At 45.5% G+C, this 25,392-nt stretch overlaps 9 protein-coding genes across 9 annotated transcripts; 2 read left to right on the forward strand and 7 right to left on the reverse strand.

Moving 5' to 3' along the window:
• Positions 1-188: 188 nt before the first annotated feature.
• Positions 189-1,595, reverse strand: AOL_s00173g386 (uncharacterized protein; the record flags this gene model as incomplete). Its single annotated transcript, XM_011128128.1, has 3 exons — positions 189-420; positions 495-687; positions 755-1,595. The coding sequence occupies 3 exons, from the start codon at positions 1,593-1,595 to the stop codon at positions 189-191; spliced, it is 1,266 nt and encodes a 421-aa protein (XP_011126430.1).
• Positions 1,596-2,113: 518 nt separating this feature from the next.
• AOL_s00173g387 (uncharacterized protein) lies at positions 2,114-2,574 on the forward strand (the record flags this gene model as incomplete). The annotated part of the gene is made up of 2 exons (XM_011128129.1): positions 2,114-2,143; positions 2,209-2,574. The coding sequence occupies 2 exons, from the start codon at positions 2,114-2,116 to the stop codon at positions 2,572-2,574; spliced, it is 396 nt and encodes a 131-aa protein (XP_011126431.1).
• Positions 2,575-3,066: 492 nt separating this feature from the next.
• Positions 3,067-4,112, reverse strand: AOL_s00173g388 (uncharacterized protein; the record flags this gene model as incomplete). The annotated part of the gene is made up of 2 exons (XM_011128130.1): positions 3,067-3,812; positions 3,941-4,112. The coding sequence occupies 2 exons, from the start codon at positions 4,110-4,112 to the stop codon at positions 3,067-3,069; spliced, it is 918 nt and encodes a 305-aa protein (XP_011126432.1).
• A 2,151-nt stretch (positions 4,113-6,263) lies between these two features.
• Positions 6,264-7,320, reverse strand: AOL_s00173g389 (uncharacterized protein; the record flags this gene model as incomplete). The annotated part of the gene is made up of 3 exons (XM_011128131.1): positions 6,264-6,865; positions 6,938-7,030; positions 7,104-7,320. The coding sequence occupies 3 exons, from the start codon at positions 7,318-7,320 to the stop codon at positions 6,264-6,266; spliced, it is 912 nt and encodes a 303-aa protein (XP_011126433.1).
• Positions 7,321-10,095: 2,775 nt separating this feature from the next.
• Positions 10,096-10,416, reverse strand: AOL_s00173g390 (uncharacterized protein; the record flags this gene model as incomplete). The annotated part of the gene is made up of 1 exon (XM_011128132.1): positions 10,096-10,416. The coding sequence occupies one exon, from the start codon at positions 10,414-10,416 to the stop codon at positions 10,096-10,098; it is 321 nt and encodes a 106-aa protein (XP_011126434.1).
• Positions 10,417-11,906: 1,490 nt separating this feature from the next.
• On the reverse strand, positions 11,907-12,970 carry AOL_s00173g391 (uncharacterized protein; the record flags this gene model as incomplete). The annotated part of the gene is made up of 2 exons (XM_011128133.1): positions 11,907-12,483; positions 12,555-12,970. The coding sequence occupies 2 exons, from the start codon at positions 12,968-12,970 to the stop codon at positions 11,907-11,909; spliced, it is 993 nt and encodes a 330-aa protein (XP_011126435.1).
• Positions 12,971-13,489: 519 nt separating this feature from the next.
• On the reverse strand, positions 13,490-15,373 carry AOL_s00173g392 (uncharacterized protein; the record flags this gene model as incomplete). The annotated part of the gene is made up of 4 exons (XM_011128134.1): positions 13,490-14,749; positions 14,821-15,025; positions 15,105-15,151; positions 15,224-15,373. The coding sequence occupies 4 exons, from the start codon at positions 15,371-15,373 to the stop codon at positions 13,490-13,492; spliced, it is 1,662 nt and encodes a 553-aa protein (XP_011126436.1).
• Positions 15,374-15,981: 608 nt separating this feature from the next.
• AOL_s00173g393 (uncharacterized protein) lies at positions 15,982-16,627 on the reverse strand (the record flags this gene model as incomplete). Its single annotated transcript, XM_011128135.1, has 4 exons — positions 15,982-15,992; positions 16,062-16,195; positions 16,271-16,443; positions 16,505-16,627. 4 exons carry the CDS (start codon positions 16,625-16,627, stop codon positions 15,982-15,984), a joined length of 441 nt encoding a protein of 146 aa, XP_011126437.1.
• A 4,080-nt stretch (positions 16,628-20,707) lies between these two features.
• AOL_s00173g394 (uncharacterized protein) lies at positions 20,708-25,028 on the forward strand (the record flags this gene model as incomplete). The annotated part of the gene is made up of 3 exons (XM_011128136.1): positions 20,708-21,661; positions 21,745-22,534; positions 22,609-25,028. 3 exons carry the CDS (start codon positions 20,708-20,710, stop codon positions 25,026-25,028), a joined length of 4,164 nt encoding a protein of 1,387 aa, XP_011126438.1.
• Between the last annotated feature and the right edge of the window lie 364 nt (positions 25,029-25,392).

The raw sequence follows: 25,392 nt of genomic DNA on the forward strand, positions 1-25,392 counted from the left end.
TTCGCTCTAGAATCTGTACCGTCATCATGTTGCAGCTATCTATAGGATGCATAGATCACCCCATAGCAGTAGAATTCGAAGAGAGATATTCCCGCAAAACTGATCGAGAAATGAGGGCGAAAGCTGGGATTCCGCGTTTAAGTAAAATTCTCTCTAAAGATGCCTCACGACAGTACGAAAGAGAACTTTTAAGATTTGCCCAGCAGTCCCCTAATCACTGCCTCCCTTCTTCGTCGAGCTTCTTCTTTTAGCAACGCGGCTAAACCAGCGCCAGCGAGTAGCCCGCCTAGGTGAGCTGCGTGATCCATCCACATGCTCCATCCAAAGAGCAAGGCTGTGAATTCCCAGACACCCATTGCTGTGGCGATTGTGGCAGCTTTGACGGTGAATAGAGGGAGGAGGACGAAGTATAGTTCAGTGCTGGTTTAGCGACTCGATTAGAATTGCTTCAACGCACACTGGATTCGTTCTGGAGATATCAAGAAGGGACTTACTCAGGATTGATAAATGCAAACCCCCCTAAAACACCGAATACGGCGCCAGAGGCACCAAGCCCGAAAACATGGAATCGCTTCATGATCACGTTCGTAGTGAGTGAAGTAAATGACGCAATGGCACCTGAGGACATATATAGAGCGAGAAAGTTGCCTCGACCGACTTGTTCACATACTATTGATAGACGCTCTGCTTATTGGATTATATTCATGCGATAATTTGCCTGGGAAAGGATTAACACCGCAGAGAGTTGACTTACAGCTTGTACCAATGAGGAACAATGTCAGCATATTGGCCGCAAAATGCCAAAGAGTATGGTGACTAAACACGCTTCCGATAAGGCTAAGGACTTTTGGATCCCCCGGACATTGAACGAAATGCGTATTCAGGATCCTCCACAACGGAGGTATTCTCCACGCCAGGAATACTACGAAATTAGCGGCAATAATCCCGCCGATCGTAGTTATCGCTATTGGGATGTTCGGGAATAATCGGTCCTTTGGACGAGGGTGGACGTATGCGAGGGCATAATAAGCGCTCCCTGCTAGAGTGACGAGAAGGAATACGAACGAAGGTGCGAGGCGACGAATCGCTGACATTTCTTCCGGTTCTTCGCGATCTGAAACGCGCGCACGAGCGCGGTGGTAATTATACCATGCTTCACTGCCGACTTTGAGCTCGCTAGCTGTTTCAGTAGATACGGCCTTGGCCTTCGGGTCTGCAAAGATGGGTCCTAAGACAGGAGGTGGGGGGGCTGCCGTGTCTTCGGCATTATGGGGGCTAGGTTGCGAAATATTTGGAGTAGATGCTTTTATGGGAGATGGAGGGTCTATGCTTCTTCTAGAGGGACGGCGTAGAGATGCTAAATGGCGGGTGGAGCTTGTAGGCAATACGTAGGGGCTAGAGAGTAGCTGTTTCCGTAAATGTCCCGGTTTAAGTATCGATTGTCGAATCGTGGATACTGTACGAGAGGGAGAGGGCAGCTGAAGTAGATGTATAGGTGATCTAGCCGCCTTCAAGGGAGCAAGGAACGAGGATGGAGGTGCAACAGGCGCAAGTACGCCCTGCCTTATGACGCACGACCTCCATATCGGAATCATCATCGCACGGCGAATGGTTCGGAGAAGATAAGTATCCCCTTTTGCGGGGTGTATTCGATGTTTTGGAGTCGTCTCTAAGCCATTAGGTCAGGGAGATTGGCAATCGGAACGCTATCCTTAGGTATCTCGAGAACTCGGGTAGCTGTTGTTTTATAAAGATGCAGCGCACGTTAGCTAACAAAGACGTGTAGACAATTTTAAGTATGCAGTCTAGGGATTTTATGGCTGTAGATGTTGCTATTGATGTAGGTTCCGAGGTAAGTGTCGTAGGTGTCGACGTTTGATGTTGATGTGGATCGCGCTGATGGTGGATGCTGTGGAGTGTTGTTGTGGTGGTCGAAGCTCTCAGAAAAATTCGGTGTTACCAAAATTCCTAACATCAAAAACATCTTCGCTCATCTGCTCAGCGCAGCCCACGACGAAACGACACAACCTCCAACCTTCGATTCATGTAGCCGGGACGCGCCTTCACCTAGAAAAACACCATTTATAAACATTAGATAAGGAAATTAGCCATCATGAGTGCTTCTGCAGCCCCCATTCCGCTAGTATGTAGTCTTAACTTCCCCGCACTCCGTTGGGCTTAAATCACCCCACTAATATCGCATCGCAGGATCAGTTTGCTGCGGCCCTCCTCGATCTTGAGGTCCCACAACTTCACCAAGAATCAGCACGTCTTCAAAACTCGCTCTACCACCTCGAACGATCCAATACTACCCTTGCTGAATACCCCGATGATGAAGACTGCAAGGATGCAATACGCTACAACCATAGTGTTATTGAACAGCAGAAGCAACGGGTCGATATCATCAGGTTGGAACTTGTAAGGCGCGGAGTTAGCGTCGGACATATGGATTTGGATATTCCTGGATCTTCTGCTCCAGCTGATACTCAGGCTACCGTTGCAACATCGGGGAGCTCTGCTCCCGCGAATGGTGCTAATGGGCATGCCGGGGAAGACGAGGGGGTTTATTTGTGAGGCATTCGCCGGGCCTTTCGCCACTATATTCCCGGCCAATACAAATACATAGGGACTGGCCACATTGAGTTTATTGGAAACCCTGGTATAGTACCGCCAGTTCACGTTTCTGCAGGTGGCTGACAACGGCAAATTTGTCTGCATCCCAAGGAAAATAGAGGACCCACCCAGACGTAGGCGAGCCGGAACGTTGGAATGCAGAATGCGGATGATTTTAAAAATGTGGAGATATTATTGTTGTATCTTAACTACAAGGATAGATACAACTTCCTTTGGGAGATTCCCTCCCACCCGACGCGCTCCCAAGACAGTCGATCCGAACACGCCTAAAACGCCAGCACCTAACTCCATACCACAAATCCAACAAACAAAGAAATACAAACAAAGAATTGTTGCTGCAATTGGCCTCTTTTAGCCTTGCTCCACGGCCTTCCGATTGGAGGCATATGTGGAATAGCGAGGAGGAGGCAGTGAGAAGTAAGAATAAGAAACTCAAGACTCATTAATCACTTCAAACCTAATTGGAAGGTCCCCTCTCGCCTCCCGCCATCTGTTCGTTGCCCTTTGCAGCTCCGTGCAGCCCTTAATCAACCAACTCCATTTCCCAGCAAAATGCGGCGTAATCTCCCAGCTCTCAATCCTCTCCGGTGGCCCCCAAACAACCAACCCGCTCTCTCCTTCGGTACAACATAAATCATCGCACATAGCATCATCGACGAGACCCTTATCTCGGGTCAACATCATAATCATGTTATCTCTCGCCTTGGAACAGGGAAATAAATCTATATACGGGTGGTGTGGGTATATCATCTGCATTGGTGTAGGGTGGAGAGTTAAGGGTAGGTTCTCAGGGACGGTATTTGAAGTGCAGAAGGGACTTGTGATCTCGTCCGACATGAGGGCTGCAAGTGGTATATTAAAGTATTGCAGATTGGTTAAGAAAGCTCTGATGACATTGTAGTGGATAAGTGAGAGAAGAAGGTTGTCGGGGGCGATCTTAGGTGGGACATATCGCAAGCGATAGCCATCGGTCTTAGGGTCTGTGACAATGATGCAGTTCTGCCCACGCCGGAATATGGGATGGACGAATTCTCGATTGCCTTCTGCTTTCATCATAGCTACTTGGAGTGGTATGATGCTATCTTCAAATGTTGGAGAACTTTCATCGGCTGGAACGGTCGTCAAGACGGTCTTAGAATTTTTGATCTTTTCTGCTTTTTCTAGCATCTTGCGTCGACCTAGGATGCATGTTAACATGCAAGTGTTAGCGCCATGTCATCAATATGCATAGGTTAAACGAGCTGGAAATCCCGAAAGGTTGGGACTAGACAGGATCAAGTTTCTCTCGATTAGAGTGGTCACATACGGTAGGCGCGCTGGTTAAGCCTGTTTTGCAGCTTTCGTCGAACCTTGGGATCCACTGTGCCGGTCCAATCCTCCTCTGGGCCAGCAGCACATTGGAATTGTTGGTCGGGAAGGGCGGAACCCACGCCCAGCTTCCCCAGATCGACTGATGAGCTACTTGATACAACAGCCATTGTGGTTTTAGTGTCTCACACTTCCTTTCACAACTCCTTGATGGATGAGGCAGATAAATTCTTTGTCAGGGATATAAAACTGGTTGTAGCTAAATTACCCACAAACCAATTCTTGAGAAGCTGGATATAACTTTTCTTTCTTTCCTTCGTTCTGTGCTTCGTATACTTATCGAAACGGCGGGGGTAGCAGTTGATGATGTCGGAATGCAGAATGGTGGTCCCTAACTTCCCTTTTAAAACTGAAGCCTCACAAATGCGACCTGCTGACGGAGCTGCCAGACTGCCCGAACCCCGAGCAGCCCCTCGTCATCGAACCTTAAAAGGCAAGGTGTACATTACCGCATCTGGAATTGCTGGTACGCTAATGCGGGCTGCTTACAACAGTTCCTGGGATTAGATGCAGCCTGCTGACAGTCTTGGCGGTCACACCGGAAATTGGCACGCCCCCAATAGTTACTAAGCTTCTAGCTGGCCTGGAGAAAAGCGGATTTAATGGCAGGTGTTTCCTCGAGCTGGGTTGATTCTGTTAAAAGGGATGCAAAGCCCTACCCGATTACGACTACATTTGCCCAGAGATCGGGTCCGTGGATGCCGTTTTAACAAAAGGTTGCACATATTATCTGCTCTTATGGATCACATATACATCGGGATAGATACTTTCGAGGTCGAGAATTTAGTTATTTACTGACTAAAGTTGATCTGTCGCTCACAATCTGACTAACAATCGGATGCAAATCCGGACCACGCGAGCTCAGCCATCATTCCAGAATCCTTCGACCTAGATCTCGAGGTTCCTTCCTGGCTACTGAAATACCTACAACGTTGCGATATTTTCTGTCTTGCGGACAAAGTAGACTACCCGCTGCGCCTCAATCAAACAAACTTACCCGTACCAACTGAATACAATCGAGAGAACGCTAACAGCACATTCGGAGGAATAACGTTAAGGACAGAGAATGTCTCTTCTCTCGGACGATAAGACATGGCTGCAGAAACGGAGGTATTCTACGGGAACAGGCTAGCTGATTGTGAAAAGCAAGGATTTTCGAAACCGACGAATTGTCATTTGGCGAGCCGAAGTAACGCTGGTGCGCCGTTCTGTTGGTTCCGATTTTTTCAAGACTGAGCCTGGCGGGCTGCCTTTCCTAGGTTTACGAGACGGAATCTGTTTAATACGAAGTGCATTGATGGGATCCAGGAAGTTTCAATGATTTAATTTAGCCTTCTATCGACAAAACCCATCGCGTCACGGCAGATCTCGAAACCCCTTAACCCGTCGAAAAAAACAAAATTCAATTTGCAACACAGAGCCGCCTGAGAACATATCCTAGTAGCCGATCGGTTTTCTGCAATGAAAATACAATATCCCTGGCCTGGCTCAGCTTTCTAAAGTATAGCCTAACAGCAGAATACGAGACACCACAGCTTCGCTGTCAACACATTTTCTTACTGTATGAAGGACCCTCAGTAAGATCAGGGACGGAAATACCGATTGTGATACGCCGAAAGATAAATCATTTGCCAATCATAATACCAAGTCGAATATTTGCATGGGCATCCTGTTATTTTAGGGGGGAAACTACGTGGTTGAAGTTCCGATCTTTGCAGACATGTGGAGGGTTCGGCAAATAGGTTCATGGCCGTCGCATGGCGGTCGAACGAGCGGGTAGCATGGTATCGTTGCTGTCCAGTATAGCAATTTCGTAATACTTTGCTTCGAGACAATCTCTCGAAAGTTATAGTCGCAAATTTTTTGAAGTGTCTATTTCCAATTTGACTATCGTTTAGCGGGAAGTGAGCAATGGAGGGCGGGCAATATGAAGTGAGCAATAGAAAGTGAGCAATAGAAAATCGAGCTCCACGGCTCTCTATCTGCCAAGAGTGAGTGTGCATGAAACGGAGGCATTAAATGGTAACTTATTATCTTGCGGGGTTAAATTTAACATAGTAAATAGATCGTGAAAAGAAATTCTAAAGAGAGATAATACACTCTAGTAAAGAACGCATACAGGCATCCAAACATGATCCTGAGACCTTCCTCCAAGTTGCAACAACATGCCAGTTTAAAACAGATAGGTGGATCTATATATCAAACAAATGAGGATCCCGATCGATTGAGAAAACCGAAAGATAGCTTTTATGAAGAATCCTCTAAGCATCACCACGCTTCCCCATATTCTGCATGCGACTGCCCTCCTCGTCACTACCCAATCCCTCGAGTCTCTTCTGTTCACCTGGGCTTGGAAGGAGGATGGCGGGATGCACAAAGTTGTAAATGATAACAGCAATGGCCATCATTACACCATCGAGGGCGATGAAAAATCGCTCAGTGGTAATGAGATAACCATCCCAACCCTCCAACAATTCAATGGTTCTGTAGATACTTCGGATGTAGATGCAAGTGACACTGAGAATGGTGGCATACGTCAACCTCATGATCGATTTTTCGAGCTGAACGTTGCGAGCTTTCCACAAGAAAGCCCCATAGAAGCAACAGAAGACCGTGATAGAGGCCATTTGGAAAATGACACCACCAACCATAATGTTGGATCCAGTGCTTGGGTCGCCGCCTGGCTTATTTGAAGCTGAAGAGGCAATACCACCGCCTGCGGCCTGGATGGCGAGAGATATGATATCAATGCTGACAAATATCCAGAGATAGAGTTTGGGTGGGATTAAAGAGTATTGGCGACCCGTAACATCGATGAACTGTTTGAGAAGGTAATAGATAGCACCAGTGAAGAATGCGGGAGCTGGGGTTTAAGCCAAGTTAGTTAGTTATTTGTACAAGGTTCAATCCTAAAAATCACCAAACAACTGCTTACCGAAGATGAGAGTAGAGATTTGTATCAAGAAAGCATTGTCATTATAAGGGCACGAAGAAGACCATAGCCTTCCTCCCCATCCGATAACTTCAGCTGCATTTTCACGATATATGTTAGTGGGCTGTCCCATGCAAAGTCTGGGAAGCAGTGGAGTACATATACGTACCAATAGTGCCGATGGCAAAGCACAAATACCAGTAGTTTTTTCCCTTGATAGAGGAATAGATATGCCCGATCGTGGAAAGTCCAAATAGAACGACGAAGATGATTCCTGAGGCTTGGGATGGGACATAGCCGTAAGAGGGGTCCAACCCAGGAACGAGAGCTTTACAGCCGTTACCAAGTTCCTGTCGCTCCTCAAAAGTGAGACCTGCTTTTTCCATACTGAAGTTTCGATTATTTTTCGCTAAGATGTTGACCTATTCGAGTCCGGAGGCCAGTCTCGAGAACAGAAAGGGAAGTTTTTCGCGTTGGACGTTGTAAGTAGGAGCGTAAATATAACTTGGAACCTCGCGGAGAGATTCAACTGTTATATATGGAACAAATTGTTTGAAAAGAAGTACTAAATGGAGATCGATGTATCAAAGAGCTATGTATGTAAGCTTGGAATTTTAATAGATTTGAGATGTTTTTGCCTTTCTGGGTTGAGTTTTTGGCGTGCGCTATTGATATTGGATTTGGATTGGGACTAGACATACTCGGGTCTTATATATCGGTGGGCGGTCGTTAGCTATCCCGTGGTGACCGGCACTGAAACCGCTCGCATAAAGACCCACCTGGTTCCCAAAAACCTCCATTGTGGCTTCCCTTGATAAGTTTCAAACGGCGCACTGGTGTGGGATCAAGGCCAATGTCATATCGCATTGATGCCTACCCATGTATTCGCACCACCCATTCCGAGGGGGGGTTGACGGACTGAGCTACCCAACGAGGTCCAAACAAATCATCGGACGGGTGGTACGTATGTAGAGCCTCGTTGTGCAGTTGCACTAACATGCAGGCTGTGGGCGGCCACATCTTACGGATCATTTTCTCGGTGGGTTCTGTTTTATTCCAGGACCACTAGCAGCTCAGTATTATTGGTTAATACGACAATCTTAATCTTGGGTATTCGCTATTAGGTCATTCAGCCTAGTACGGATTCAAGAGCGAACGGTCAGACTAAGGTCACGACTAGATGCGTGCTCCTGAGCTTGGTACTTTCGAGCTATCAGCGTGTACCTTTTAAGGAAATTTTTAATCGGAGATGACGGAAGCAGTCTAAGGTTCGAAATGTTGGAACTCTACCCGGGACATGCAGATGTTTTAAATTTTGGAAGATCTCGATCTCGATTAGGTAAAGTCTTATTAAGGTTCATCCGACTCCGAAGCCTGCCTCGCTATGCTTTATCTAGAAAATCTTACCTCACACAGCCTAGATTTTATTTTTGATATGCCATAAAATTAAAGTGAACGGACAACTGCCGCTTGTTCTTTTCTGTTCGATGCGTTGACCAGGCTGGTGAACGTGGGTTTTTTGTCCCTGTTGCAAACGTTTAAACATCTCATCTACCATGATGTTTGCTGCATGTTGGTGAGGACACGCGGCCGGGACATGTGGGTGTTAATGTAGTAAGTACGAGCGTAGATGCGTGCACAGCCCTACTGGCTTGCATTGTGAATATTCCATTGTTCTTGTTCGTAACTTGTGCCATTTTCGAACGAGGGTTACGGGATTTACCCTTCATTCCACAGCCTAAAATTTTTTAGGGCTGATGACGTCGCCTTGGGGCTCTTACATGAGCTTGGATAGTACATGTACGTCCCCAATCGAAGATGCCCAGGACTTCTTGCCTTCGAAGAGACCCCTTCGCTTGGTATATATCGTAAATGCTTGAATAGACTCACAGGCTTGTGTGCATCATGCATACTGTCCGTGTTTACCAAGACGGCTGGAAATCTTACCTTTCTTGGGGATTATCTCAGCAACGGCATATGTTTTATCCCCACCCTAATATACACTACACCGCAGAAGTTTCGTTCGAAAATGTTGTGGTGCCAGCAGTATTCATGTTACTATTTTAATTCACAATGGCTGGAGCTTACTTCGGGGCAGCCGTTACATTCTTTGCCTAGTTGTCAAGATTTGGAGGAAGCTCTTCACCATGAACGAAAGACCTGGAAAAGTCAGGAGAGCTCAGCACACCTGGGCAAGTCTTGGCCATAAAGGGCCAAGACGGTACCTACGCAAGCGGAGCATTACCTTGTGGGTGGATTTTCGGATGGTTTCTGAATGCCGAAACCTTCAATTTACCACAACAACGCGTTTTGTCCTTGGTTTTCTGTCCTTGATTCCCGTTTGGCTGTTTTGTCCTTACATTCAGGTACCATCGTAATATTGACCCCAGTACTACAGTGATCCTGACTGCCTGGTTCCCTTTCAACGTTACAATCTTAACGTGTTATCTCAAATCATTTAGTAAGTTATCCCGCTTTGCTCATCCGCTTAGTTTGCATTTTGATTTTCATACTTTGCACCACAGGCTACCCATTTTACGATCATTCCATGATTTCCAAACCCCCCTATAGAAGTTACTTTTGAGTCTATGACTATCGACGCGCGGCTAACTGCTCGGCATCGACATAATCGATATCCAAGGGTATCATACATATTTTTCCACGACAACGTGGTTCGACCAAGTTTGCCACTGGGTCTACTGTCGGGTCGTTCTCGATTACGTCTCGCCTTAATATTACATATAAAGTGGTGAAGATAGTTCTAATCAAATGACCCCCATGCCGTGTAAGAAATCCAAACATGCGGCGTGATTAAAATACACCGGATTCGAACTGGTAGAATCTGCCCCGAACGCCGCGAACTGTCTGTTGCACTAAGATTATAACGAAGACCCTTGGTTGCCAATATTGTAAATTTATCCGACAGGGAGGATTTCTATTCGAGGGCTAGACACTGCGGCGTTCTCGTTTTGCGAACACCCTAGAATTCTTTTTGGCCAACAGATAGGTAGGACCTTGCAACAGATATGAGGGGTAGGTGTGCTGGAGGAGGGATCAAGAGTGAGTCCTTATTCTGTATAATGTCTGCCACGAGCTTACAATAAACGGGCGCCCAGGTCAGCATCATGATCCTAGAAACGCATCGCAACGTTCAAAGCCATTCACATATTGTCCAATGCTCGCATCCTCCTCGCTTCGGCCGCCTTTTGCTCCTCCGTAAGGCTGGTCTCGCTCCCGCCTTCCCCTTCAGTGTTAGATTCGCCCGATTTGTTTGACCGCGACCGGCGCAGACGTATTGCGATGAAGATGATCATCCCAATAATTACAAGCCCAACAATCCCCGCCCCTACGCCGATCCCTATTTTCGCACCGGGTGACAAGTTGAGGCCATTTTTGACGTAGTCGTCTACCAGAGTTTTGTATGATTCAATAGCTGCTGAGTTCGACGCTGAGGATGGACCGGCGGATGTGGTTTCCGACATTTTTGCGCTACTCGGTCAAACGCGGTTTTGTATCACGAGAAGCTGTGATACACCCCGTAAAAGCTCTCTAAACGAGTAGTAAGTCAGCGATCGGCTTTCTTTTGGAAATTTTTCACTTACGACAGTGATATATAGCCTGGGATCGCGATCGGGGTTGTACGAGGCAAGATCAGGGTATTAAAGTCAACGCCTTAGCGACAGCGAGTCTAACAGACCAAGAAATGGCTGCAACGCTTTTTTGAGTCGAGGATTGTGGATGGTTCTGTTGGCTGATAGAAACTACTTGGTGCCTTTTACTGAGCGCATCCCGCCCCTTATATTGTTTTATTCATCTTGGATCACCAAAAGGCTCTGGGGTGTTACCAAGGGATCAAACTAATTCGGCTACCTAGTGCGATCAGACCCTTGTGGTGTTTTGACATTTGATGGTCTGGATTCTCAAATTAATGGTGGGAGGCTAACGGCTCGTATGCACGTTGACATATCGGGATGTTGAAGCGAATAACTTAGATAACCCTGATTCCGTTTGGGGATTCAATCCCGCGTTGTGGCACAGGTTTCAGGGAAATATTTTCGAATCGCCCCCCTACATAACATGAACTGTAGGCTTGCCGGCAGAAACGAGGATGTGTTTATCGATATATCATGATCAACACCACCATGATACATGGGACGATTTGACATGATTTCTGATTTTTGAGTGTATTCTTGACTATGAGCCATTGAGAATTCCGATGGAATACCGGGGGAAATTCTTGGCATTAATTCTAGCCAGTCGGCATTCGTTAATGTTTGGCAACCCGCATACTACCGCTAAGTGATTTGCGGGTGTATCGAAGATGTGGAAAGAATTGCAAGAATTGAATGTACTCATCGGCACCAAGAACGACACTGAGCTTCAGAGATACCTCAGACGCGATTTTGGTGCTCTGTGGGATTGTAATTATAGGGCTGGTTCATCTTAAGATAGCGGTTTGGTTGCGGTACTATACTATCGAGACTTCATCGCTTTCCCTGCGTGCGTGTTTTTAGAACCAACACATTACCATTATGTTCACACCTTGCCCATAACTAGTGGGTTTGGATCTTCCTACTTCCGTTTACCTTCATAGTAATTTTCTGTCATATAACATCACGATTAAAAGTTTTCCGAATTCCCTAGCATGCATCTCAGTTCTAAGAGTAGTTAGAGCTTAGGGTAAAGTATATATTAGAAACTTAAGCTGAATGCATATTTCAGGTATGGCCGCCATTATTATGATCTTGTTGGATTCTAACTAAGCATGTCAGAGCTGCTTGTTTAGCAATAATCACAAAGCTTTGTAAATGACCCAGAGTTAGTCTCGTATTGCAGACGCGGTCCACACTTTGGATTAGAGTATGAACTGGTTTGACTATTATATAACTGGAATCGCAGTACTAACTAAAGATAGCGGTAAGCTTGCTTAGATTTAATTACAGGACCATGGCATTAGGTCACCAACCGTCGTCTAGTTTGCGAGTGGTGAAGATGACTCCAATGTTATCCGTATAGGGTCCCTCCATGCTCTCCCGTTTTTTGGGAACACTCTCCGTATAATGTGCTGGTTCCCAGATGTAATAATGTGAACACCACCATCAGAAGGTGCAACGGTGACCGCAATTCTGGAGCCTTGGTCGGTCGGGGTGGTATTGATTTTCTGTGGACTGTCCCCGATGACAGTTTTGTAAATATCACCGTTTGTGACGTGATAGAACGCAGTGTTGGTATTGGGTCTCTTCCCCTCCCAAGCAGCAGCTATAGGGACATGTGATGGGAAAACCTCGACGGTACGACCTCTAATACTCCAGTCTAAACCTTGACTGGAACCCTCCACAATAGCGTTTGACGCTTCGGCTTGCCAAAACCCTCGAATATTTGGCTCTTCTAGAGAAAGATTGATGAACGAGAGGGATGTTCCAGCATGCGGTTTCTCGTGTGTATGCGTGGAACTTGCATCAAAATTGAAGAAAACACCCTTTGTCCAGGGACCCGAGCCGGCCCTGTCGTATTCTTGAATGCTACCATCCTCGGCCTGGAAATATAGTCTTTGGTGATGTTAGCTTCGCTTACGTATACGTATCTCGTATTAGTTGATAAGTGTCCAAGTCAAGCCTACCTCATACATGTGGTTGTTTTGTCTTGTCTCCAATAAATCACACTGAGATCGCTGTTGCGAGCCGCTTTGAGGCTTAGATTGTTATGAGCGGTCTGCTCGCCGTTGACCCAGATGACCTCTCTGATATTATAAGATTTGTCTAGATAGAATAAATGCACCGTTGGGACGCCGGGTCCGTCGTAGTGAACGACGGTTGCCAGGGGGGTACCTCCAGCGGCTTCTGAGCTTACTGTCGATACTTGACACGTAGGGTTCTCGATGATAGTGGGACTGCCATCGCGATATAATGACTTGACTTGGTAAATTTTCAGGGACTGCCCTTGGCAGAAGTATGTCTGTGTGATTTCAGTGGATTTTCCAGAAGATGTTAATTCCAATATATTTGTTAACTTGACGTACCATATACATCTTGGCATGCTGATACTCGTAAACATCAGCAACTGCGAATGAAGTTTGATCCAGGAGCTTGTCTTGAGCGTGGGTTAATAGGATTAGCACAAGTTTGCCATCATAAGTTGGCCAAATTCTAGCCGACGTTTGACATACCCATCTTGAAAATGAATTTGAATTGAAGTTGTTAAACTGTCGGTATATCGATTGGGGAAAAGGGCAGAGGCCGAATATATACTCAAATTCCCCGCTTTGTTTGTCACCTACTGGGGGAGGGCTAATATATTTATATTGATGATCCTGGAACCCACCTTGGTCTGCATTTGGCGTGCATGGGCCGTTTACCGTTTTGGGAAGGTCGACACAGTTGTATTTTGACCTAGGTTTTGCGTTGCGCTCTGCTGGAATATTCGAATCAATCTGATCCGTCGACTGATCTACGGTGATGACTGAGAAAAAGGGGTGTGATTTGGTAAAATTATAAATATTACAACTAGCATTACAAAGAGTGGTTTTGAAATCCTGCTAAGACACTAGCTACCTAATTAAAGCTTTGTGAGAACGATATTATCAACCTGCACTTCTTTTTGGGAAGAGGTTGATTGGGCGTATGTAAATGTTATCCTCACGATGACACTATTCAGCGTCGTTGAAAAGATCCCGGAGTTAATGAGGGATACGGCTTGGAAACTGGTGGCCGTGATAGTACCACCGGCAAGCGCAATATCATTGACATAGAGAACTGCAGAAACGGATCCCGCAGTAGTTGTTCTCCTCGCATCAAATGATACTCTGTAATTAGTACCGGGGCAGACCGTAACAGCTTGGATGATATGCTGGGACAGGTTGCCATTGCCACTGTTGATTCGGGCCCTGAGCGCCGTGACTTGAGAACCGCCAACATTGACACGCTCGACGTTGGCGTCGCCGGCGACTAAGGTAGTCCACGACCCGGAAAGAGAGGACTCGAAGTTACCATTGACGATTGGGTTCCCGGTGGGGCAAGCAGCGACAGAGGTGGTTGCTGTTGTGGTGCTGGCCGGCAGGGTACTGGTGACAGTTTGGGTCGTGGAAGTAGTGGTAGTTATCGTGGTAGAATCAGTAATCGTGGTAGAGTCCGTAATTGTCGTAGAATCAGTGATAGTGGTTGAGTCTGTGATTGTGGTAGATTCTATGACCGTCGTGGAGTCCGTAATTGTCAATGTCGTTGGCTCGATTATGGTAGTGGAGTCTGTAATCGTGGTGGAGTCAGTGATAGTAGTGGAATCTGTGATTGTGGTCGGCTCGACAATAGTTGTAGAATCAGTAATGGTAGTGGAATCTGTGATCGTGGTCGTAGTAGGCTCAGTAATCGTGGTCGAATCTGTGACTGTGGTCGGCTCTGTAATAGTGGTTGACTCCGTGATGGTGGTAGAATCGGTGACAGTGGTAGAATCGGTAATCGTGGTTGTAGTCGATTCAGTAGCAGTGACTTCTTCACCGGGGAGCGTAATGGTGGTGGGCTCAGTGACAGTGACAACCTCACCTTCGCCAGGCAGGGTAATAGTAGTGGTTGTTGTCACAGGATCCTCAGTTAGAGTAGTGGTAACGTCCGTACCGGGTAGTGTGACAGTAGTGGGTTCGGTGACTGTTACAACTTCGCCTTCGCCAGGCAGAGTGACAGTTGTGGGGACTGTCACGGTGATAATCTCGCCATCTTCTCCTGGCAAGGTAACGGTCGTTGTGGTTGTCTGCTCTTCACCAGGTAGAGTGACAGTGGTTGGAATTGTCACAGTGGTCTCTTCGGTGGTAGTCTCGGTGACAGTCTATAAATTACAAGTTGAAGTGTTAGGTACGGATATATTTCATCATGCTGACTCGAAGAGCGGGAGCTTACAGCTGTCAACTGGTTAGGATTCAAAGTCAAAATGGATGTCACAGTGGTGGTCCCTGGCTTTCCTGTGACCGTAATTGTTTTGGGAGCTACGGTCTTGGTCTTGGTCAAGGTAATAGTCTTCGGGGCTGTAGTCTTAGTTTTCGTAATGGTAGTGACTTTGCCGACAGACTTAGTTTTGGTGATAGTTTTGGTACTCTTAGGAATTCTAGAAAGGTTACAATGTTAGCGAATCAAAGGAGACAACCCCGTGGATATATACACTAGCGTTCAAATTCTGTTCTTACGTCAAGGTTTTAGTGACAAGCTTAGTTGATGTACATGTTTTAGTGGACTGTATTGCGTTAGTTCAGTTAATAAAGAAAACTCTTGTCCGCCACTATCTAGGGCGTTAATGGGAACTGACAGTTCTGGTCACGGTTCCACCATATCTAGTTGTCGTTGACGGGCAATGGCGGTCCCACTTGTCCCATCGGTCCCAGCAGTACTTGTCATCGGGGCGATAGTCGGCAAGTGCCGACGATGCAAAAAGAGCTAAAATAACTGAAAACTTCATGACTAAATGAGTGTGTGTAACGAATGAACGTATCTGTGTAACGAGCGTATTCAAGGTGACGAGAGATCTGGTGTCATGGCCGCGGGGCGGCGGCGTTCGGGTCTCTCAATGCCATTTAAGTAGAGCGCCATTTCACGGAGAAAGGGGTTGTTTTGATTGCATTCGAACATCTCTGTCTTCACCTTCGATAGAAACGGCAAAGTCAGAACGCCACCTGCAAGCCGTATGCTTAGACGTTTCCCATTTGGGGTTGGCATTGGCGTTGGGGCGGCTTCCACACCAATCAAACACAAGAGGGGACCTACATCACGGGATGCTCCCCCAGACGAGCTGAGAGGAGGTCAATTGTGTAATGCGTTGTTGGCGTCGAGGAAATTACAAGCTCCCAAAGTGCAAAAGTGTCCAAAGAGTTTATGGAATGATACTTGCGGCTAATCGGCTCGCCGTCCGTTGTGTGATATATCGGCATAGCTATATAGAGGTGACTTGTTGCATTTTTGATGTTAGAGCAAACATCAACCTTAAGTACATTTGAGAAGAGTCTTGCAAATTTAATTAAGCAGAATGTAGGTACATGTGCTTTGGACGACACTTTCTTTTTTAACTATCTAGTCATCGACTATTTCTTCTACGTTAGCATATAGTGCTGTAGAATGCGTGAGAAATTACTGGAATGTGGTGAACTTACGTCGTTCGAATTTCCAGACTTGGTTTCGATTCTCGTCAACTTTTTCCCAGAGGAGAATCGGCGTGCCGTTGCGTGGGTTTCCTCCCTCAGCTAAATCGACTGTAATAGGTCGATGGAATTCAGGGACATAGAGACTTAATTTAATAATCGAGAACAGTCGTTAACGCGTTACTTGTATACTCAACCAAATGTAGGGGTGGGGGGCCTACCGGTAGGTATCATCATCCTCATCTTCATAAACATGCCATCCATAAGGACTGTCAGAAATAATGAGCTCAGTACCATCGTGAATATCACTATGGTTTTCACTGGCAGGTCTCAAGAAAAGGCCGAACGCAACATTTCGGATCTCCCATTTCCCATCATTTTCCGAAACAATCCACTATATTGCAGCTAGCGTTAGAGTGTTAAAGTATTTAAACGTTATCAAATAAGATACTTGCATGTTGGTTACTGCCATCATGTCTTTCCCAGCCATGAACAACCCCCTCATCAGTTCCTGAGGCATCGATAGCAGTGCCGCTGTGGGCATTGACAATTCGATAGTGACCGTTTTCGAGACCCATTCTTGTGGTTTATATGTAAATTTGAGAAAGGAAATTTATAGAAGGATGCTGTTTGGTTTGTTCCACGGGGACTTCGAGCAATTAGCTTAACTGACAAAGAGCTGAAATGACCAATGCCCCCTTCTTTATATCTGCTCGGCGTGCGGGGTGCTCCCAAAAGACAATATTCGATATCCCTATGAGCTCAGCTTGGCGCATAACTTTGCTCTTAAAATAACGTAGAATTCGTAACACGACGATAGCTCAAGAGCCAATCGGAATACCACCGGCCTTACTCGTCCCGCCGTCGGAACGGAAGAATCGCATTGCGTTTCTACAGCCCTTGCCGGCTCTCTTGGCATCTGGGCTTCGTTTTGACCTACCTGATTGGTATATAGTTCATCGGTTCTCGGAAAGCATGCCCCTTTATTCGTCGCGTTTTCTTCAGAACCCTATCGATTACGTGGCAAGGCTGAGGTGTTCTGTCAAATATGAATGTTTCAGTGTTCACGCACTTAAACTGAATAGTACAACGCATATGCGCATGTGGAATAGAGTTATACTGACCAGCTGAAAACTAATCCAATTCCTAAGCAAAAAAACCCGTTCTGCCTAACACTAACTGCAATATCTTATTAACTAGCTAAAGGAAAATGTTGCGAGATTTCTAAATATCGTCGTGTAAATCTAACCCCACTTCCCATACCCGCATGTTTGACAGCAGGCCGCAGGTGGTTTAGGAACCTTGCTCTACTAGGCCTACCCCAGACCTAGGCGCCCTAGGATCACCTTCTTTCACGGGATCACCACATATTAACTACGGCCCACTCCCAGTAGCTGCCAAGATGGAAAGAACTATAAGAAAGAAATGCATGCATTCTCGAGATGTAATTAAAAAGACAAGTTTTTAGACTTTAAGTTTTTAACAGAGAATGTCTATTATTTTTATATATGTTTTTTAAAATCTTTGTTTTTTTTAAAAAAAAATCTTTGTTTTATTATTATTTATATAATTAAAAGAAGATAAGGGTAGTAATTAAAGGTTTTGAAAAAAATAGGTTTAAAGTTTTAAATGAATTTTAGTGTGAGTGGAGAGTGGCGAAACTTATGATTGGATAATGTTGCACTGTTACTTTGTGCGACACGCCCACTTGCCGTGAGTGCGACTTCCGGACTAGTGAGTTACCTCAAGACCGGCTTCACCAGAGCAGGCTATTCCGACATGCAAGTAAAGAGCACAATACTCCGTACCCACAATTTATCCTCGCCATTGTCGATTTAAATTCCTTTCTTTCGCGGGGTTTATCCACCTGTTAGGCTATTTCGTCACATCCGTCCTAGTTTGGATTGTTTCTGTGTTCCGGAGGCTAATTATCGTTGAGAAATTAATACAGATTGATTTCATCATTCACATTACATATGCATATGGACACAGCTAAGAAATTTATCAAAGGGCCCACTCGATCTCGCTATTTCAGTTACATGGAGGAAGCAGCTTTAAGTTTCAATAAGTCTAATTCATTTATCAAGCAAATAATTTGAATCAGTTCCAATGGAATTTTCTAGGCTGTGTAGAGCGAGTCTCTACGTATCACAATATTCTAATTTACTCATATCACTAGAACTAAGCTTGGCAGTGCTCCAGATAAGCTACAATTCTAACAAAAAGATCCCTCTCGCTTGCCTCCGCCATTTCGTTATCACTCTATTATCGATCATGAGACAACTGAGCACAACATCAGCATAAGTGTCTCCACATTCCCACCTTAGGTTATCGAGATACTCTCGACATATCCACCGTCTTCGCTCGTAATGATCTTCTTCCTCATATAATCCCCTTCCTCAAAATCGGAATTCCTGTTCGTTGAGCTTGACTTCTTGTAGTCTTTTAATTTCATCCATAACCGGACTTCTAGTAGAAGAATACCAAGAGATTATATATCATATGCGTGGCGATACAGGCGACTTGGATCTGCATGCTTTGCAGGATGCTGATAATAGTCAAGCGTAAAGCCACTGATATTTCTCTCGTTCGTCTGCTCGGTCACGACTGCCTTTCCTTGCATGTTGCGGCCATAAACGCTTGTAATCCAGGAAATTTCTATTTTATTATTCAACCATGATCATAACCTGCCAACCCTCGGGTCATCCCATTGATAACTGGAGGAGGCAGTTGGTAGTGGCTCGTATTTAGCCATTGCGGCGCAGCATCAGGTAGTATAGGTAGCAGATTCATCCAAATAATGATATAGTCTGGCCGTAAGAATATGTAACCCATCAAAATAGGGTTTGAGACATCTACCTGAGTTTTAGTTTCATATCAATCTTCCGTTATAGCTAGGGAATTCACATATTCGGAGAAAAACATTACTGATTTTGCGCATATGTTTTTGTGCAGCCAGCCATATGCATATGTACATGAGCGAAGCAGGCAAACGGCATGCACAAGCTTCCTAGCCAACTCAAATCACGCACCGAGCATAAATCAGATGTTTTCTAATTTGTCACCGAGGAGCGATAGCAGTGTTACGGGTGTACGAAGCTTCAAGTTTTTTGTTGACTGTTGACAGCTTTGTATGCCAACCATGCCGGGAAAACTATAGAGAATGCTGCAATGATCTTTGTGCTCACCTTCTGTGTGGTCGATCATACCGGCAATATCTAAGCCATGAATACTTTGCATCTTGCTCGCGCCTTAAAAGATATTATAGAAGTTTTTGATGAGTATACGAAGCTTGGAATCAGCCAGTCTGACCAACTCAATTAACTCAACATCTTCGTCATCATCACTGTCGTCGTATTCATAGATCTGATCCATGTCAAGCTTGCTGTAGTTTTGCGCCATTAAGGTATTCATTGATAATAATACTAGAAAGTACGCCCGTTTTTGATGACGCTTTGCTTGCTGTTTTTGCTCTGAAGTGGGTTCTAGCGGTGGTCCACAGTAGTCTCGTATTTTGACATAAACGGCTTGATTTTTGGATAGAGTAAGGCCTTTTCTTAAATATTGCATCTCAGATTGATTTTCGTTAATGCTGGTAGGAATTCTGTTATCTACGTACCCCTTGTCTTTGTTTTCATTAACTGATGCCTTCAAAGTAGCAGTCGAAGCTAGCAATTCGTATCCCTGCCGTATCGAAGATCTTTCATCGGCTTTTGTATGATTAGCTGCAAGCCTTAACGTCCATTTTAGGCCTGCCGGCTATTTCAGCTTAGCCAAGTATTCTATCGTAAGATAGATTATTGACTCAAATGCATTTTCGAGGCAAAGGCGATAGAGCGATTCGCTGTGAGATCGCAAGTCGGCGATGAGTTTTTTGAAGTTTTCTTTGTCTTTGAAAGCCGCCTAACTCATATCTCGTAGAATATAATAATTTTTTTAAAAATTATTTAAAATAATAGTATCATTTTCTTAAAAGCTTCCTCCCTTACATATAAAATCTAGAGTATAATTAAACCTATTCCTTAATGTATGTTGTGAAACTTCTTAATAATTAATAACTAATTAGTGGTGAGCCTCTTCTTCAAGAGGGGTGAAGCTGATTGCAGTAGTAGCAGATAGCTGTTTGCTACTATTGTAAAGTGGCTTGCCAACTGCTATGATGGTATTGTATTAAGGATTCATAAGGCAATCTATGAAAAGATGCTTGGCGAGCAGTTTGATAAGCTGATCTTTGAGCCCCTCCGCTATCAAGCCTCATTTGGCAGCCCAACCTCTTTCTACAACAAGTTCCTACCCCGCAGCTGACTCTTCTTCGCTCGGCATTCTTCCCGCGATCAAACCTGTTCTTCGCGTAAACTATAACACGGCCAATTCTAGTCTTACTTATTGATGCGCTGGAAGTGTTCTTCTCTACAATTTAACTTGCTCAGGTATCAAGAATCATAGCTGGGCAGGGTCAAACATAGGCTGCAAGGCTATCTATATTCGCAATGCAGTCACGATAACAGAGCTTTGACCCCGCAATAAGATGTGTAGCAAGCTATGAGAAACACCTGTAACTCTTTAGAGCTCCTTTGAACTTCCTCCTGTTAGTCTCCTAAACATCACCTGGTCCAACAACGTTCACAAATACTCCGACGATTCCCGCATATGAGTTGATGGCAACCCGTTCGCGCGATGCAAAGGACTATACAGTCGGATGGCTTTGCGCACTTCCAATCGAACTCGCAGCGGCACGACTATGTCTAGACGAAAACCATGGAGATCTGGTCTACGATCCTAACGACTGCACACATTACACGCTGGGGAACATTGGCGCGCACAATGTTGTTATAGGGTGTCTTTCCGCAGGCCAGATTGGTACAAACTCCGCCGCAACCATAGCCGCAAAGATGAACGCCAAGTTTCGGAATTTACGATTTGGGCTCATGGTTGGTATCGGTGGTGGAGTACCCGGTCAAAGTAGTGGTGGTAGCAGAGATGTCAGACTTGGTGATGTGGTTGTCAGTCAACCTGCTTCCGGTCATGGAGGGGTCATTCAGTACGATTTTGGGAAATCTGCCTCGGACGGGTTCGTGAATACCGGCTTTCTTAACGCTCCACCTCAAATACTCCTTCAAGCTTTGACAAAGGTTCAGGCCCGTCATCTTGGTGGCGAGACAGCAACATTGGCAACACATTTGGCGGCTATCGAACAGCAGAGGAACTTTCGAAGGCCATCAGCTGCGGACGTGCTTTTCAAGGCTACATATGAGCACGTTAGTGGCGAAACTTGTAAGAATTGCAAAGGCGACGAAGTAGTAGACCGAGAACTACGTCAGAGCAATGAAATAGTGGTTCATTATGGCACTATCGCTTCTGGGAATCGCGTCATGAAATCCGCAAGGGAGAGAGATCGAGTTAGCGCAAAATTTAATGGAATCCTATGCTTCGAGATGGAAGCGGCGGGTCTGATGAATAGCTTTCCATGTGTTGTTATTCGCGGGATCGCTGATTATGCGGACTCGCACAAAAATAAGAACTGGCAACCTTATGCCGCGGCTACTGCGGCTGCGTATGCGAAAGAGCTCTTGTCCGCTATCCCGGCCGGACCTACTCAGGATGAAATATACGTTAGTAATACCCTTTCACAATAGGTGACTGCTCTAGTGCAACTAAAATTTAGGGCTGACGAGCCGCTTTTTCGACGATACAGGAAGAATTGAAGTCTCTTGTTGATCCAGCGCGCCGTGACGCTGTGACTGTCGACCAATTCATACCGTGTTTGTCCCCAGTCAACCGGTTTGCCCTGACGCAATCACCCGGAGATTGTAATGCTGATGAATCGTCGAAATTCCATTGGGTATTTAAAAACATGGATTACGAAGCATGGGATACTGCCAACCAGTCAGCGGTTTTGTTGCTATCTGGTCCAACGGTTTGCGATATACGTCAAGTTTCATTCTCCATTATACAAAGAGAGATAGAGATGGCTAGAGCTGGCGGTAGCTTCGTTCTGTACTTTCTCTGGACCCCAGAAATCGCAGAAAGCCCAGTTGCCATTCATACCCTTCTTAACCAATTGTTGCGTCAATTACCGCCTGACGAACAAACATCATGCGTGCGACATTTCCTAAATCGCCTCCTGGAACATAGGTTTAAACTTAGAGAAACTCCAGGTTGGGGAAAGTCATTCAGGCGAGACGAACCGCTCCAAACAAAGATTGGACACATCCTGGATGCTCCGGTGGAAGAACTTTGGAGCGCTCTAACCGTGCCTCTCATCTCTGAGAACTCTAAGAGTAAAAGGTTTTCGGTCATCCTTGATGGACTGCATTATATCGAACGAGAGAGGAATACATATTTCAACGGGGTTCGTTCATTCGTGGAGCGCATACAAGAAAAAACCACAAATTTCAAATTCTTACTCACGAGCCTGCCGCTCGTTGATATCAAGAACACCTTTGGATCATTTCCATATATCGAACACGATAAGGAACGAAAAGGTTGGTTGGCTCTTATGTTACCTCTTAAAAATCTTATTCTCTCTTTATTAATGGCTAACTAAGGAAGGATGAAGCATGCTTGGACACGCTCCGTTTTGAAAACACGCGATATGGAAAGATCAGCCGCGAACACCAAGGTTCATTCCGATGGATATGGAAGCATAATGAGTATTTAAGCTGGTCCACACCGAATTCCTCTCGGTTACTCTACATCCAAGGCAAGCCAGGTAGTGGAAAGAGCACCTTGACGAAGTACTTCAGCCAACGTCTTAAAAAGCGAGATCCGGCTGTTGCATCTGCAATCGTAGCAAAGTTTTTCTATAGCGAGAGGGAAGGGCAGCGAAGACATCACTATATGCTCCGATCTATCCTTTACGATATCCTACAGCAGGATGAGCCATTTTTCTATCATCGATTTCAAGGCGAGTATCGGAAGCAAGTTGACAAGGGTGCAGGCGACGTGTGGGAGTATGAGTCACTAAAGACGGTACTGCAATCTCTGGCAGACTACTCGGCACCTACAGAAAGAAGGCTGTACCTGATAATTGATGCAGTGGACGAATCCAGTGATGATGACAGACGCAATATCATCAAATTGCTTTTTTCAATATGCGGCGAGGCGAAATTTTGCATCAAAGTATTCGTTGCGAGTCGGCCGTTGGGATCACTTGAAGTCTCTCGCACAAAATTCCACAATTTTATAAGATTACAGGACGAAACTAAAGAAGATATACGCCGTTTTGCAAGCTCGCTACTCGACGGACTCGAACTTATCCACTACTTCTCCGAAGCGACAGATTACATCGTTAACAACGCGTATGGCGTGTTCATATGGGTTAAACTAGTGGGACAGGAACTATTAGTCTGTCACGAGGAAGGATACTCTGAAGAGGCGGTATTTGAGCTCCTCAAAGAACTTCCAACAGAGCTAGAGCAATTTTACATACGGATGTTTCGGAGAATGAACGGGGACCGACGCAATATATCAGACGGATCTAAGGTGTTTCACTTTGTTCTTCTCGCACGACGGCCGCCCAAGGTTATTGAGCTGCTTCATGCGCTCGCTATTCCGGGAAACATAGACACAACATTCACCTTGGATACGGATATCTCGGAAGATAACTTTCAAAGACGTATCCCACCCCTTCAGCGCATAATCTCGTGTAGCGGTAACTTTTTAGAAGCACGGTCAGTTCACGACGGAAGTATTGGCAGAATGAGCGTTGACTCTCTATACAATCACACAGTACAGTTTATGCACCAAACTGCGCGAGAATTCTTTCTCTCTACCGAGAACTGTGTCGCAGAATCCCAATTCCGCTTCATCGGGGACAAAGCCCATGGCAATATTTTTATCACATGTATTCGATATCTGACGCTCTGCATGCGAGGTATATCAGAGCGATTTCCCCGCGGTGAATTGTGGACGCTACAACGTTTTAGGGATTGTGCTGGATATCTCAACGAAAGGCCACTGGTCTCCTACGCTCTATCACATCTTAAATACCATGCTTCTAAATGTAATGGAGATCCCAGCCTTTCCATTCTCGTAAAGCAATTCATCGATGAAATGTATAGGACGAAGGGTATCTATTTGTTAGGCCGGTGGGCTAGTGGGAATTTCGGTTGTCAACCTCCGAGCAGCGATGAAGAAAGTGGAGCGTGGGAATTTAAACAATATCTATTACACGCGGCGGTTTGGAACGGACTAGCTCAAGCAACCGAAATTCTGATCCTAGCTAGTGCTGATGGGACAGTGGAAGATAAGGATGGGCGGACGATGATATGGTGGGCGGCAGCAGTAGGTCACGAGCGGGTGCTTGAAGCCTTGATTCACACCCGTACAAATGTAAAAATTTCAAAAGCGGCAAACATTGCCGATTGCAACGGCAGGACTCCACTATCAATCGCGGCTGAGCAAGGACACGATAAAGCTGTAGGCATTATCCTCAGGACAAATATGGTGGATGCGAATGCTGGGGATCACTGGGAACAAACACCACTATGGTGGGCAGCAAAGGAAGGGAATGAAAAGGTAGTCGCAGCGTTACTGGAGGCTCTCGTGGATGTCAACAAACCAAATAGAGACAAGCAAACACCACTGTCGATAGCGGCCGAGGGAGGGCACGGGGCAGTCGTCAAACTGATTCTGGCGACAGGAAAAGCAGGCGTGGGCGTGGTGGATAGGACTAAATGGACGCCACTGTCATGGGCGGCCCATGAAGGGCATTACGGAGTGGTGTGCCAATTATTATCATCAGATAAAGTGAGGGTAGACTGCGAAGATATATGGAATCGGACGCCATTACTAATAGCAGCTGAGAGAGGCCACAAAGAAGTTGTAAAAGTACTACTAGAAAAGGGTAATGCGGATATAGAATCAGTAGATGAGGATGGATGGACACCGTTGATTGCAGCAACAAAAAAGGGAAATCGGGAAGTGGTCAATTTTTTATTAGGTAAGATGACAAGCCGGAACCCAATATTCGATTGAATTGGGGTATGGGTTTTTCTATACCACACTATCTAGTCTCAAAGCTAGCATACTGTTACTCCTATAAATCCACAACTGTTGTCAATACCTTTTGTTACCTGCAAGATTTGAGCTATCGAAAAGGCACTGGAGTGCTCATACTTATGGGTTCCCTTAACTTGGCGTTACTAGCGATCCTCAACGCGCTTTGGCTAAATGGTCGACGTATCCTGCGTCGATGTCAACCCCACAGATAACGATTCTATGAGATATAAGCAAGATGGAATCAGCGCTGATACCAACTTGTTGAATATAAGCGAAAAAATCTTGACATAAAAAATCAACACTAATACCAACTGAAAACCGGTACTGATACTATTACGCT

This window comes from Orbilia oligospora (assembly GCF_000225545.1).
Source record: "Orbilia oligospora ATCC 24927 unplaced genomic scaffold scaffold00173, whole genome shotgun sequence".
NCBI lineage: Eukaryota > Fungi > Ascomycota > Orbiliomycetes > Orbiliales > Orbiliaceae > Orbilia > Orbilia oligospora.